This window comes from Papaver somniferum, unplaced genomic scaffold, assembly GCF_003573695.1.
Source record: "Papaver somniferum cultivar HN1 unplaced genomic scaffold, ASM357369v1 unplaced-scaffold_154, whole genome shotgun sequence".
Classification (NCBI taxonomy): domain Eukaryota; kingdom Viridiplantae; phylum Streptophyta; class Magnoliopsida; order Ranunculales; family Papaveraceae; genus Papaver; species Papaver somniferum.
This window is the reverse complement of record NW_020624820.1, coordinates 2,351,601-2,365,080: the sequence shown is the minus strand read 5'-3', so window position 1 is coordinate 2,365,080 and position 13,480 is coordinate 2,351,601. Positions and strand designations below refer to the sequence as shown.

At 37.1% G+C, this 13,480-nt stretch overlaps 2 protein-coding genes across 4 annotated transcripts; one reads left to right on the top strand and one right to left on the bottom strand.

The window, feature by feature from the left end:
• The first annotated feature begins 2,159 nt into the window (after positions 1–2,159).
• Positions 2,160–7,617, top strand: LOC113336924 (transcription initiation factor TFIID subunit 6-like). Of its 3 annotated transcripts, none has more exons than XM_026582636.1 (13): positions 2,160–2,337; positions 2,508–2,708; positions 3,394–3,480; positions 4,294–4,395; positions 4,482–4,590; positions 5,081–5,184; positions 5,287–5,424; positions 5,511–5,609; positions 5,734–5,858; positions 6,204–6,336; positions 6,580–6,705; positions 6,831–6,942; positions 7,042–7,617. In XM_026582636.1, exons 2-13 carry the CDS (start codon positions 2,583–2,585, stop codon positions 7,404–7,406), a joined length of 1,626 nt encoding a protein of 541 aa, XP_026438421.1. In that variant the 5' UTR covers positions 2,160–2,337; positions 2,508–2,582; the 3' UTR covers positions 7,407–7,617. The 3 variants fall into 3 exon arrangements, with proteins under 3 accessions (XP_026438421.1, XP_026438420.1, XP_026438422.1); XM_026582635.1 differs by having other exon boundaries at positions 2,505–2,708; XM_026582637.1 differs by lacking the exons at positions 2,160–2,337; positions 2,508–2,708 and having other exon boundaries at positions 4,254–4,395.
• Positions 7,618–8,043: 426 nt separating this feature from the next.
• LOC113336654 (cell division protein FtsZ homolog 1, chloroplastic-like) lies at positions 8,044–12,652 on the bottom strand. The gene is made up of 6 exons (XM_026582301.1): positions 12,232–12,652; positions 11,642–11,741; positions 10,530–10,759; positions 9,588–9,755; positions 9,216–9,449; positions 8,044–8,546 (listed from the first exon to the last, which is right to left on the bottom strand). The coding sequence occupies exons 1-6, from the start codon at positions 12,493–12,495 to the stop codon at positions 8,280–8,282; spliced, it is 1,263 nt and encodes a 420-aa protein (XP_026438086.1). The 5' UTR covers positions 12,496–12,652; the 3' UTR covers positions 8,044–8,279.
• Positions 12,653–13,480: the final 828 nt, after the last annotated feature.

Below are 13,480 nucleotides of genomic sequence, written 5' to 3'. Positions count from 1 at the left end.
AAGAGTACATCATCACCTAAACTATGTACCTCCGTCCAAGACATTGAATATAAATTCAACCTCATGACTTGTAATATCGAGGCAAGTGCACGAGGTGTAGTAATATGTCTTTTACTGTGAAAAATATTAACTCGGAAGATATGCTCAAAAGTTCGCACATAATCAATTACACTTGAAGTCGTAGATCCTGCAGCATGTTGAAAAAACGGGCAGTCCTCTAGTTGGATTCATCTTACAGAGAGGGTTTGATCTTTATCATGACCATGTCCAGTTGATGCTGCTTTAGTTCAATCTCTAGCCTCTAGGTGCCAATCTGAGTAATAAAAAACATATAACTTACCTTTCAAGTAATGAAGAGTATGAACTACAAGGTTTTCATAATGTGCATCCAAGCACTTACTTTTCCATTGCTTGGCTTCAGGGTGACTGAATACAAGTAAATTCTTAGAAGTAGTCTCATGGACCAGGAGGAAGAAAACCATAAATTCGTTGGTGGCAATGTCAAAAGACAATCATAGATCTCATAATGCTTAAATCGTTCAAATAAATTAGGTAACTTAATTGACTCCATTGAGAGAGGATTCCACAAAAAACAATCATCGATTCGATCACTTTTCATATCGAGAAAAACTAACCATCCCTGTTGACAAGCCTTTTACCAATATATCTTTTCATCTTTCCACTTCCACTTAGTTCCGGTATAAATTTTGTGCTTATTTTCTCGTTGGGTGCACATGGATTATAGAAAGCCTGGTATTTCATACCTTTTCCATGTTGAAAAACAAGCCAGGGTGCGGCTTTTGGAGGTATTGGGCAACGACGTTTACTTCTCTCGTTTAATAACGATCCTTGCTCCCCTGATGTTGATGATGCTGAATCTCCGTCCATGGAAGAGCAATAACGCTGCAAATTTTTTCTTCTGAGAGTAATTTTTTTTAAGCATGCATATATTATACACAAAACCAACTAAAGTGTTATTACACGTGGGAAGGTGACTTCCCTGGAATCGCTAAATAAAATTCGGTTAATAAAAGTCGGGTTCTCCTGGTCCCATATTGTTGTTAAGTAATTTCCGGATTGGCTACCATCTGCCACTATAGTTTGCTAAACCGTCTGCTGCTTGGTTTCCTTCCATATAATTGTGTTGAATAGCAGAAAAAGAAATTTGACTCATTCGGTGTTTAATTTCTGAGATCATTTCTGAAATATACCAAGGGGCTTTCGATGGAGTTTTAATTAAGTGCATAAGATTCTCTGAGTCCATCTCAAATAACACTTTAGTCCATCTTCTTTCAGTCATGGTTCTGGTTGCTAGCACGGTTGCCCAAGTCTCTGCTGTGAGCGTCGTGGTTACTCCGAGAGGTTGTGCAAAAGCCATTACCGTTTGTGCTTTCGAATCTCTGCAAATGAATCCTGCTCCTGCCGTACCTAGGTAGCTTCCCTATCTGTGTTCACTTTAATCCAATCTATTGTTGGATGGCACCAACCTACCTGAATGGTTGTAGTCATCCTGTTTATATTTGTTGTAATTTTGGGAGGCGGTTCCCCCGGGAGAACTGGTGGGGAAATCTTTTTTGCCCATTCAAATTCTTGTTGTTGTGCTAATGATCTCGCCGGGATGTCTGTATGAGTGGATTGTTCTTAATTCAACACGAGATCATTTCTTGACGTACATAGCGACCATAATAGAAAATAATATGATGTGATAGAAGAGGTATTGCCATGTGTTTGTATTATTTGTGAAATTGTTGTTTGGGGGTGTAAGGATATTGATTGGTTGTTACTTTAGAATTGGTTTGTTGATATGCAGCTAGAAAAGCTGGTCCAAGTGGACATAGTCACCAGAAAATGAACAAGCATGTGTTGAGCTGTTTCTGGCTCTAACTTGTATCGGAGGCAAAGGTTAGAAGCGGAAAGGTTGATATGATGTAGCTGAACTTTCCGAGGACGTGATAATGTTCATAAAATTTGGTCGTTGGGAGGGGTTCGAATGTGCGAGGTTTTTTTGCTATGTTAGACAACAATTCCGAAAAAAAACGGACCGTTCATAACTTCATATTAGGAAACTCTACAGCCTCAGTCCCACAAATTTTGATGGGACCCACGGGAAAAAATGGGAATAAATAAGGGTATTGTAGAGAATTAGATTGAATTTCCCTTTCTCTTCTTCGACCCAGAACAGAACACTGTCGAAAAATTCGACCTAAACCCTGACGGAAATCGATCGATTATTCCGATTTTCATTTTATTGAATTACATTCTGAGCTAAATCGAACGTCATTCGTGAGATTCTTCTTCCTCTCTCGCTTTTCCCACTTTCAGTAACCTAATTTCCAGGTAAGATTTCTGCTTTAATTTGAAATTTCTTAGAGGTTTCCCTATTACTCGTTTCTTCTGTATCAGATTAACTTTCATCACTTGCATGTTACTCTTGCTTTAGTTACTTACAGTTAGGGTTTTGATTACGTATCTCTAATTATGGTTTTGCTGATTATTTTTTGCAGTAGGTTATTACAGTTTGGGTTTTAATCACAAAAAGTCCTCAATTTAGTGCAAGTTCATGAAATAAAAACTGAAGAAATATGAGCATTGTGCCTAAGGAAACGATTGAGGTTATTGCGCAGAGCATTGGGATTAGTAACCTTTCTCCCGATGTCGCACTTGCTCTTGCTCCTGATGTGGAGTATCGTGTTCGGGAGATCATGCAGGTACTTGCATTTATGTAGTACTGTTGACATTGTGTTCATGTAATGAAGTATTTCTTATGCAGAACCCGTTGTCTTTGTTTTGCTTAACACCGTATTCATATCATGCTGATACTGTGTAATCGAATGAAAAAGGCTGAGGTTCAAACGTTATTTAATGTTAAATGTGCCTTTGGTGCCATTGATACAAAAATCTGGTGTAAAACCCATCCTCAAGATTCTATTTTAATAAACCAAGTCTCCGATACGGTGATACCTATTCATGTGATTCCTTTTCACAGAAGCTTACTTAGAAAGCTAAATCATTTCACGTGTAATAAGCTTAGGTATTAAAGATTGTCACAAACTCAGAGCAAAGTCATTTTTTTTTGGAGACTTTTAGTTCTTATTTCTGTTGATGGCCTTTTACTATCTACATTCTACATGCCCAAAAAGTTAGAGGAGGTACGGTAATACATATAAAAAGGGTCTATATATACAGAAATCGGAATTTCCAACCCGTATCCTTCCAGCAAGATGTGGAGAAGGAGGGAAAAGTAGTTATCAGATTGGAGATTGTAATAAGTTGCTGATTTTGTACTTATGGTTATGGTTATTTCTGGATTAATAAATATTACTGATTTTGGATGAGTTGATGAAGAAATATACAGACGGATGACCAACGTGTTTCATTACTCTGAAATTGTAGGAAGCGATCAAGTGTATGCGCCACTCGAAGAGAACTGTTTTGACGGCTGATGACGTGGATAGTGCCCTTAAGTTAAGAAATGTGGAGGTACTTTCGATAGAAATAACAAAGAATCAAGAGTATAACTATATTCAGTATTATTCCCTTAATATCTGCCTTTCCTTTTCGTCTAGGAAGAAATGTACTTATCTTCTATTGTACTTTTTTATAAAATTGTTCTATTGGTTGTTTAGTATTGACAGGCTTATTGTTCCAAGATGTATTGCTAATCGGTTGTTACTTAGCTTGCCAATGTTTTTAATTAGAAATGCATGTATTTTATCACAAATGTGCAGAAGTTAATTCCATCTTCAGTTTATGTACCTTGCTGGACAGCGTCTTAGTTATGTCCATCATTATACTTGTTGAACGCACTTTCTCAAAGACGTGATGATTTATTCGTTTCTATTCAAATATTTTGTTTCCATCGATCACATGTACACTCTTTAATGTGGTTTTATCATTTATCTGCTAATATATAAAGATATATCGCTTAGGGAAAGAAAAGAAAACTCTACTTTGTAGTTAAAAGACTGCCTGACAGTATGTATTTCTGAGCGTGTGTAGCTAATAGTAGTAGTATTTTAGTGTCTTATCTCGCCGTAATGGTGTATTTTGGCTTCCTGTTAGTATTGGGCAGAGATTTTTCTTAGGTTTATGGAACTTGCTTTTTGACCATATCTTTATTCGTCACAATTATACAATGAATAAAACTGAAAATGACAAAAAATACCTCTCTATATGTAACTTTTCTTTTATTATAGTGAAAGAAAGAGATGCATGTTTCAAATGTGATAGTTTAGTTTTTTATTTTCTTACAGGATTTCCATTTGCTTATGTCTAATACTGTTCTTGCTTCAGCCAATATATGGCTTTGCCTCCGGAGATCCTCTGCGCTTTAAAAGGGCTGTTGGACATAAGAATTTGTTCTACATTGATGACAAGGATGTTGAGTTCAAAAATGTAAGAAGTTACTCATGATTTTCGTGCACTTATTTAAGTTACGCTTTTGAACCTTTTGTTCTATACATTCTTTTTTGGCTTTTTAGGTGATTGATGCTCCTTTACCAAAAGCTCCGCTTGATACAGCTGTCGTTGCTCATTGGCTAGCTATTGAAGGAGTGCAACCAGCAATTCCGGAAAATGCTCCTGTAGAAGGTAAACTTCTAAAGTTTATGTTTGATATTTTGTTTAGATGAGCAAAACTGTATAAAAGCATGTAGACTGAGTGACAAAAAATACACAGTGGTACTACGAGCAATACATCAACCCAGTCATTGACATACTGTGCTATTCCAAAATAAGAGTGATGATCCAGAGAAGGGGTTTTTAGTTCCACACAGTTGTTGGACCAGTTGTGCATTTCAAGGCCAGCGAGCTTAACGTTATTCCTATCCTAATTCAAATTTACAAAAGCAACTTTCCACGCTTCCTCAGCTATGTTTGACCTTAAATTTCAGTTGCCCCATCTGATATTATCCGTCAAAGTGAACTGCCAGTTTCTTTATTTTCTAATGCAGTAGGCCTTGATATATGTTCACTCATTCTTAGATATATCTGAAGTCAATCTTGATTGATTGTAGGCTCTGGGCTTTCTCGCTATCCAGTCACTATGTAAAACTAACTTATGTTTTTTTCTTTTTTGTAGCACTTGTTGCACCTGCGGACACAAAAAAGTCTGAGCACAAAGATGATGGACTTCCTGCCGATATTAAATTGCCTGTTAAGCATATATTATCTAGGGAGCTTCAGGTGAAGATTGTGCTTGCTACTTAGTTTATCCCATCTTTCATTTGTCAAACTTTGTCATGTGCATTTACTTATTTGACGTGCATTTCCACTTTGTTTTTGCAGCTATATTTTGATAAAATCACTGAGCTAACTGTCAGTAAATCTAACTCCATTCTCTTTAAAGAAGCATTAGTAAGCCTGGCTACAGATTCAGGACTTCATCCTTTAGTTCCTTATTTCACATATTTTATTGCTGATGAGGTAAGCTATTAGTTATTTTTCAGTTATATAAAGAGTCAGTATGAAGCATCTCCTTCCCCAGGCTAATGCTTCCTAAATAAACACAGGTCACAAAGAGTTTGAGTAACGACTTCCCTCTTCTTTTCGCTTTGATGCGCGTTGTTCGGAGTCTTCTCCAGAATCCACACATACACATAGAACCTTATGTAAGTTCAAATGTAGATGTGCTTCAACTGGAGATGATTTAGTAAAGGTGCAATGTTTAAATTATTGTGTCATCTGTGATTAGATAGCCTGCCCATCTAATGTAGCTAATTTTTTTCTCCTCAGCTCCACCAGCTAATGCCATCTGTGATTACCTGCCTTGTGGCCAAAAGATTGGGAAATAGGTTTTCTGACAATCACTGGGAGCTTCGGGATTTCGCTGCAAATATAGTTGCTTCAGTATGCAAGAGGTAAGATCTTTTTGATGCCATTGCCTGTTCGTTTCTCTTATCTGTGGGTTCCTATAAATGGTGTATGTACATTGTTGATTTTTCCTTCACTAGTTAATTTTGCCAATAAATACAGATATACAGTATATTCTTCACTAAGGTAGTTAGTGGCTTTAATCAACGTTGACATAAGTGGAATTATAGTATGCTCATCATCTATTTAACATTGCAGTTATAACATTTCTACACATTAGACTGGAATTCTTTGCTTCAGTTTATTGTGTTTTGTGTTGCAATTTCTTGTATTTGGGTTAGTTTTGATGAACTTTCTACCTTTGATATTTATTTCCGTATATGCTGTTACAGATTTGGGCATGTTTATCACAATCTACAACCGCGGGTAACGAGAACTCTGCTTCATGCTTTTCTGGATCCAACGAAAGCAATGACCCAACATTATGGTGCTATTCAAGGGCTTGCTGCTCTGGAACCCAGCGTGGTAACCTATTTTTTCTTGTGGTCTTAGTTTCTTTCTGTCAAGATTTTGTGCTCATAGTTATCCGAAATTCTTAGACCAATCCTCAGAAGGCTTTTGTTCTATATGGTCTCTTACTCGTCATATGTGTACGGCTTTATATTCTGAACTGTGTATGATGTTTCTTCGACTTAGAGACTGAAGTCTCCTTCAGCTCTTTCCCTCTTGTTTTTTTGGCGAATGAAAAGATGTATCTCGACTTCTTAGGTCCGTCTTCTAATACTTCCCAATCTGGAGCCTTATTTAAAACTTCTGGAGCCAGAGATGCTTCTTGAAAAGCAAAAGAACGAGATGAAGAGGCATGAAGCTTGGCGTGTGTATGGGGCTCTGCTGGTGAGTGTTGTTTTATACTTCCTCAATAGTTCTAGACCTTTATCATAGTGCAACTTTTAGTGCCAACTAAAAAAGATGTTGGATAACAACTATTACTAGATACTAACGCGATAGCAAACTTTCAGTGTGCTGCAGGTCAGTGCATGTATGAACGCCTGAAATTGTTCCCAGCTCTGCTATCCCCGCCTCCACATACAGCCTGGAGGACTAATCGAAGAGTTGCAACTACAATGCCAAGTAATTTTGTCACACTCCTCTTTGTGTACGGGCTTAAGATGGGATACTTGGATTTTTATTTGCTTATAATGTTGTCCCTTCCATTTATGTAATTTATAGATAAACGCGAACCAACCATGGACCACTCTATTCAACAGCCACCTCTCAAGAGAGTTGTAAATGATGGTCCAATGAGTTCACTGGCAACTGACATGCAAATTGATGGATTTCCTGGGATGGAGTCCATGGGTGGGACATCATCATTACCTGCACATCTTGTGAACCATAACTTACCTGGTGGCACCAGTGGTAACAACAGATTAGAAAAGAAGAAGGATGGTCGTGCTCCAAAAGTAACAGCTGTTCTCACCCAGGCCTGGAAGGAGGACATGGACGCTGGCCATCTGTTAGCATCATTGTTTGAGTTGTTTGGTGAAAGCATTTTATCCTTCACTCCCTCAGCTGAGATGTCTTTCTTCTTGTGATCTTATTATCTGTAGCTTTGTTAATCATATTTTGTATTAATCATCGAAACTCGAGAAATACAAAAAACTTTAGCCAAGACATTCCGAGGCCACAGACAGAAAAACCAAACAAAAAACATCTAAATACCTACACTTGTTTACGTCAATTGGAAAATCAAGATGAATATTACACTCCCAAGTCTCCAAATAAAAGGGGGCTTACTGTCATAAATCTCTGAGATGCTACCCAAGGAATTATGTCAGACAGAAATGCTATTAAAACACAGCTCTAGAGTCCAGAATTCTGTCAGAATTTTTTGCTTCAGAGTTTAACTACTTGGAGGTCCATATTGGTTGATGGAAACTTAATTTTCGAACGTTGGCAGAACAAATTTGTTCATCTCTTAAGCGCATAATGGTTGGCCTACGTTATAATGTGGCCATAGCCAAGCAAAATGCACTACCATAGTGCTTGGCCTAACTTGCAAGTACTTTGTTTGTATCATGTTTTCTTTTCTTTTTGGTGGTTCAAAGTTCAAACTTCTTGTACCATTTCTTTTGGTCTATTTTTTTCCTTCGTTGATCAAAATAATAAAATTATTCGAATTACGCGTGAGTAACTATAATAATAAAAAACTTAACAATATTCCTATCCACAAAATCACATTATCTATTTATATTTTTTTAGCCTTAATTAGTTAATCGATGTAGCAAATAACAATAAAGAACATAGAAAGAACTGATAAGATGTAAAACAGACCTGTAGCATATATCTCCTGGTCTGTTGAATTCACCTCGCATACAAATTTACTACCTAAAAGCACTGACAAGAGAAGTAGGAAAGGATAAAGCACAGAAAAGAGAGGTAAGAAAATACTATGATTCAGGTAGAGGTCAAAAGAATAGCCTTCGCGTTGACCGAGATGGAACAGGTGATGCATTGGCTGGTTCTAAGGGCGAAGGTGTTCCCTTGCTTTCTTGGGATGCCATTACTTTATCAGCGAGCTGTGCTGCTCTCGGGTCTGTCAGAAGAGTCTTCTGAAAAGACTGAGAGAAGCCAGTTGCGATAATTGTCACTTGAATCTCACCATTGTATCGGTCATCATCCACAACAGCCCCAAATATTATGTTAGCAGATGGATCTGCCAACCTAGTGACAACCTGGGAGTATTGCACAGTACATCAAAGAACATCTTATTAGGAGCGGCACAGTAGGTATAATTTGTCTAACACTGATGAGAGATTTAACTGGTTCTGAAATCAGTCCGGCAGATATTTCAAGCCTGGCAACAAAATAGAATTCAAATGAGAGATTGGGATCCTAAAACAAGATAAAATGCTCGATTAGTGGCATATGTTTCGTTATTAAAGGGGTCAACCTTGTCTTAACAAATGTACCATATCTTCCCACTGAAGTTCATCAATCCCCATTTTTTAATGAACTACTCTACCCAAAACAAAGCATTTCTGTCAATACGGCTTTTGGGATTGTTAAATCTAAAATTTAAGAAGTCTAAAAATTCCAACAACCAGTTGTATCCTCCATCTTTTTATCCCCTTCGATCAGGAAAATCATGTTCTAGTTGGATATCTCTGTGAAACCTAAGTGGTGAAGATGGGACACTAATATTACCAATGTGGGGTTTACTTCTCAAGTATGCTTGTGAGTTTGCAGTTTTTGAGATATGAGAATGCCAGCACAGCGCATGGTTAACAGAAGTTGCTTTTAGAAGGTAAAGGACATAGATCCGAGATGAGCAATTTCCAAGTGGGTGTAAGAGATAAAGTTACAAATGGAAAAAATAAGATGACAAAAAATAATCTGAGTACCTGGGAGATTCTATTCACTTCTTGCAAGGTCATGTCCTTCCCTCCAGTTATATTGTATACAACTCCAGTAGCAGATTGAATTGACGAACCAATTAGAGGTGCCAAAGTTGCTTGTTCGGCTGCTTCTTCTGCACGGTTTTTACTAGATGAAACCCCAACCCCAAGCATTGCAGTTCCAGAATCTTTCATGACAGCCTTGACATCTGCAAAGTCCACATTTACCAGTCCAGGTATCTGCAAAGTTAAATAAACCCAATTCATTTTATGTAAAATATTTAAGTGACATCAGGAGGTTATGCGACAACTAATGTAAAACCCACATACTCATCAACTGAGGACTGTTGTTGTGTCTTACAGAGATAGACCACTTACCGTGATTATATCAGAAATTCCCTGCACTCCTTGGCGTAAAACATCATCCGCAAGTAGAAAAGCATCCTGAAGAGATGTTTGATCATCAGCAACATCCAACAGTCTGTCGTTGGGTATGATTATAAGGGTGTCAACGTTTCTTTGCAATTTCTCAATAGCCTCCAATGCCTGAAAATGAAGTAGGAACGGACACAAACTTAAGGAATCAAACAAAGAGAAGATTCCAAAACAATACTTCTTATAAGAACTGCAATCATTATTTTCCATACAACGTCAAAGAGAGAAATTTTGATCAAACAAAAATAAAAAATAAAAACCTCTAGCTTTCAATGGCAAAAGTGTTGCATGATACTAGGAGGAACGCTAACAGTCAGGTCCCCAATGGGGATGCACGGTGCAACCTCTCACTAAATCTTTTTATCTGTTTTTGTAGGACCCACATAGTCTACTTTCAGGTGCTTAGGATCACATCCTTTAAAAAATGTCATGAGGGGAATGCACTGCACATCTCCTTTAGGAAGCTGTCTGCTAGAAGTCCTAATTGACGTGTATCAAGTCAAACCTCCATGAATGAAAGAAACCATCTGGTTAGTAAGCTAGAAAGTCTTAAGGTCTTGATGCAGGGTGTTTGGGGAAGCACAGCCCTAGTGGAAAATAGTTCAAATTTATCTTAATGACTTGAGAAAAGAACATGAAGATGTCAATCATTTGGCAAACAGGGACTTCAAGGGATAGGTGCGACCAAAACTACCATTTTCCTGATAATCCTTTAAACCTTTGGCTTCTTCCATAATTTATTCCCCGTTGGTATTTGAGGAGGTTCCTCTAAATGATAGTAGCACATACATGTGGGCAACTGTGTTTATGCTAACTTCATTCAAAGTTTGTGCATCTAAGATAAGCATGCATGATTTTATCAAATGAAAACTAAAAGGCACCTGCCTGAACAGATCTTTTTCGGCCCTCAAAACTGAATGGATAGGTAACCACACCAACAGTCAAATAACCTGCTTCTTTTGCTATCTGAGCAACAACTGGGGCAGCACCAGAACCAGTTCCTCCACCCATGCCAGCTGTTATAAACACAAGATCTGATCCCTTAAGAGCACCTGCGATGGCTTCTTTTGATTCCTCTGCAGCCTGTTCTCCTAGAAGAGGATTACCACCAGTACCTGCATCTCTATTAAGTAATTTCCATCAAACAGATAACGAATACCTATTTACAGTAAACCAGCTAGTCCCTCCTGTTTGAATTTCAGATTCCTATCATCATAACTTTAACTTAAACATGATTATGAATCATACTTTGTGCTGAAACAAATACCCAAGTATTTAACATACACTACAACACAATGACAGCACTTCACGAGAATCAAAATTGCATCTCTTTATAGTATCAACAACATACATACCCTATTGTATCTGTAGAAATAGAAAACACCATCATATACTGTAACAAACGGCAGCAAACCCAGTAGAACAGATTACTAATAAGCTCAAAGAATTGATTTTAGACACGGACTTCAACTTCTATTTCCACTTGCTTGAATGATAGAGATAGAAGAGGTTAATAGAGACCTAGTCATGCTTGCCACATGTTTCGCTAACCTTTCCATCACGGGTTAAAGAGACACCTTGGCTGCATGGGACACCTCGCAATTTTTTTTAACGTTAATTAGTATTAACCTTAAACTAAATCTTTAATGCATGATTTATCAATAACCAGACCTTACTGATTACTGGTAATCCTAGCAATCAGGCTAATCTAATCAAAGATTACATTATATTAATTTGTTGTGTAAACCATAAAAAAAGACAACTCCAACCACTTGGACTCTTTCTTATGTTTGTTTCTTTCATCCCACTATACTAGTTTCAGCTTAATCCAACTCTATGTAAAATTAATAAATCACCGGAGATACAATTACATAAATAGTAAATGATACATATATACATGTTTTATTGGATGTCCCCCAAGGAACAAATGATACATATACACAAAGCTATGAACTTAACAGCGTATACAAAAAATTCATAATGGAGGAGCGCCAAACCTAAGCCACGAGTCAAAAGCTCTCCAATTTGAAGTGGGTTCTTAGCAGCAGATTGTAACAAAGATTGAGAATCTGTGTTTATGGCATAGAACTCGATACCCTGACATCAAAAGAAGAAAATTACGTTAATGATTTTTTTAATTAAGGATGCTATTTTATACAGCTTAGAAGAGCACTAAACTTGCATAGATATTTGTTTGCAACTAGCTCAATAGACAACCAAATCAACATCATGTATTACAGAACCAACTAAATGTCTGTCCCGCAGATGCATAGTTTCACAATTCAAACCACAATCAGAGTTCTACAAAACATCCTTACAACTATACAATCCAAGAGAAGTAACAGTTCAGTAACCCAACTTTCAGCATGTCCCAAACATGTCAAACTAGGAAGTAACATTTTTTATCTCAACTTTACTTAATTCTGAAATGTCGGTAAACAAATTTAATCTGGTTACATGCTCTACAATTCCACTAAAAGTAAGGTTTATTGAACGAATTAGCAAGCAAAAGATGCCCTAGTGCTGATTATAAATTTCAGACAAAAACTGATGAAATAAGAAAATGGTGGGTTTGCAGAAAATGCACCTGTAATCCACTACCAATCATCCTGTTAACTGCATTATTTCCTCCACCACCAACACCAACAACTTTAATCTTAGCAGACTCCATTGGAGAAAACGAAGAAGCAGAACAGCAAACTCCAAAGTCATTTCTACGTCTTGGCCGAGCTTTTAAAGAGAAACCCATTTGAGAAAAATCTTTACAGAAGTTATTCTTTGCAAACCCTAATGAAATTGATGGAGATGATATTAGTTGGTTAGCATTTGTGATGTTAAGAAGAGTAGCCATTTCTGCAAAAACCTTCCAAGGTTTCTCTCTCCCCCTTGCAGAGTGAAAGAAAAAGTGAAATCAAGATTTGTTGTTAGTTTATAATAAAAAATAATAAGGAAAAAATCAATATGGGAGAGGAAAAGAGAAAAAAAGTTGTTAATTTCAAAAAAGTGAAAATCACAGGTGGGAAATAAGGGCCTTTTCTATTTATGGGTTTTAGGTTCTAGGGTTTTAAAAGAAGTTCAACAGATGAAATGTTAGCCATAGGTCCCGACTCGTGCAATTTGTCAACATCCGCGGGCACAACCATCTAATATCGGGGTATTAGATTTGGAAGGCTATTATTGGGGCGTCACATTCCATTAGAGGGGCGTCACCTAATAGGACAAAAACGGGTCACCCAGAAGTAATATCAAAAACCCCTTATCTCAAATAATTTTGTAATGACCGAACAACCCTTTAGTTAATTTTTATTTTTTTAGATAATAATTAATTCTACGGTTGGAATCAATCCAAACCTGGACGTAAAACCAATTTCTACGGTTGGAATCAACCCAAACCTGGACGTAAAATCAATTTCTACGGTTGGAATTAAAAGGAACCTGGACGTAAAATTGAAATTTACGGCTAGGTTGACGAAAGGAAAATTCAGTAAACTAAACCTAGACGTAAAATTGAAAATTACGGTTGGAATTCAACTAAACCTAAACGTAATACAACATGCAAATCAAAGTTTACGGTTGAATTGAACTAAACCTAGACGTAAGTTCTTCAAAAACTAAATTACGGTTGAAAAATCTAGTAACGTACCCAAACGTAACACTAGCAAAAAGTAACTAAAACCCTAATTTTACTTCGATTTCATTCAATCTAACCTATTTTAAGCACAAAAACAAGTAAACAAAGATGGGTATGTTCAATTATTACCTTACATACACCATGGGTTTGTTCGATGAAATGAATTCAAATGGATTTACGATGAAAATGATGAAGAGAAAGAGGA

Bases quoted from the DNA above. Each gene is read 5' to 3' on its own strand.
- LOC113336924 (XM_026582636.1), top strand. From the start codon at position 2,583: ATGAGCATTGTGCCTAAGGAAACGATTGAGGTTATTGCGCAGAGCATT. The intron at 5,185-5,286 runs GTGAAGATTGTG...TTGTTTTTGCAG, and splicing joins TATTATCTAGGGAGCTTCAG to CTATATTTTGATAAAATCAC. The intron at 5,610-5,733 runs GTAAGTTCAAAT...TTTTCTCCTCAG, and splicing joins ACATACACATAGAACCTTAT to CTCCACCAGCTAATGCCATC.
- LOC113336654 (XM_026582301.1), bottom strand. From the start codon at position 12,495: ATGGCTACTCTTCTTAACATCACAAATGCTAACCAACTAATATCATCT. The intron at 9,450-9,587 runs GTAAGTGGTCTA...TTAACTTTGCAG, and splicing joins GAATTTCTGATATAATCACG to ATACCTGGACTGGTAAATGT. The intron at 8,547-9,215 runs GTACTCAGATTA...CAATACTCCCAG, and splicing joins AAGTGAATAGAATCTCCCAG to GTTGTCACTAGGTTGGCAGA.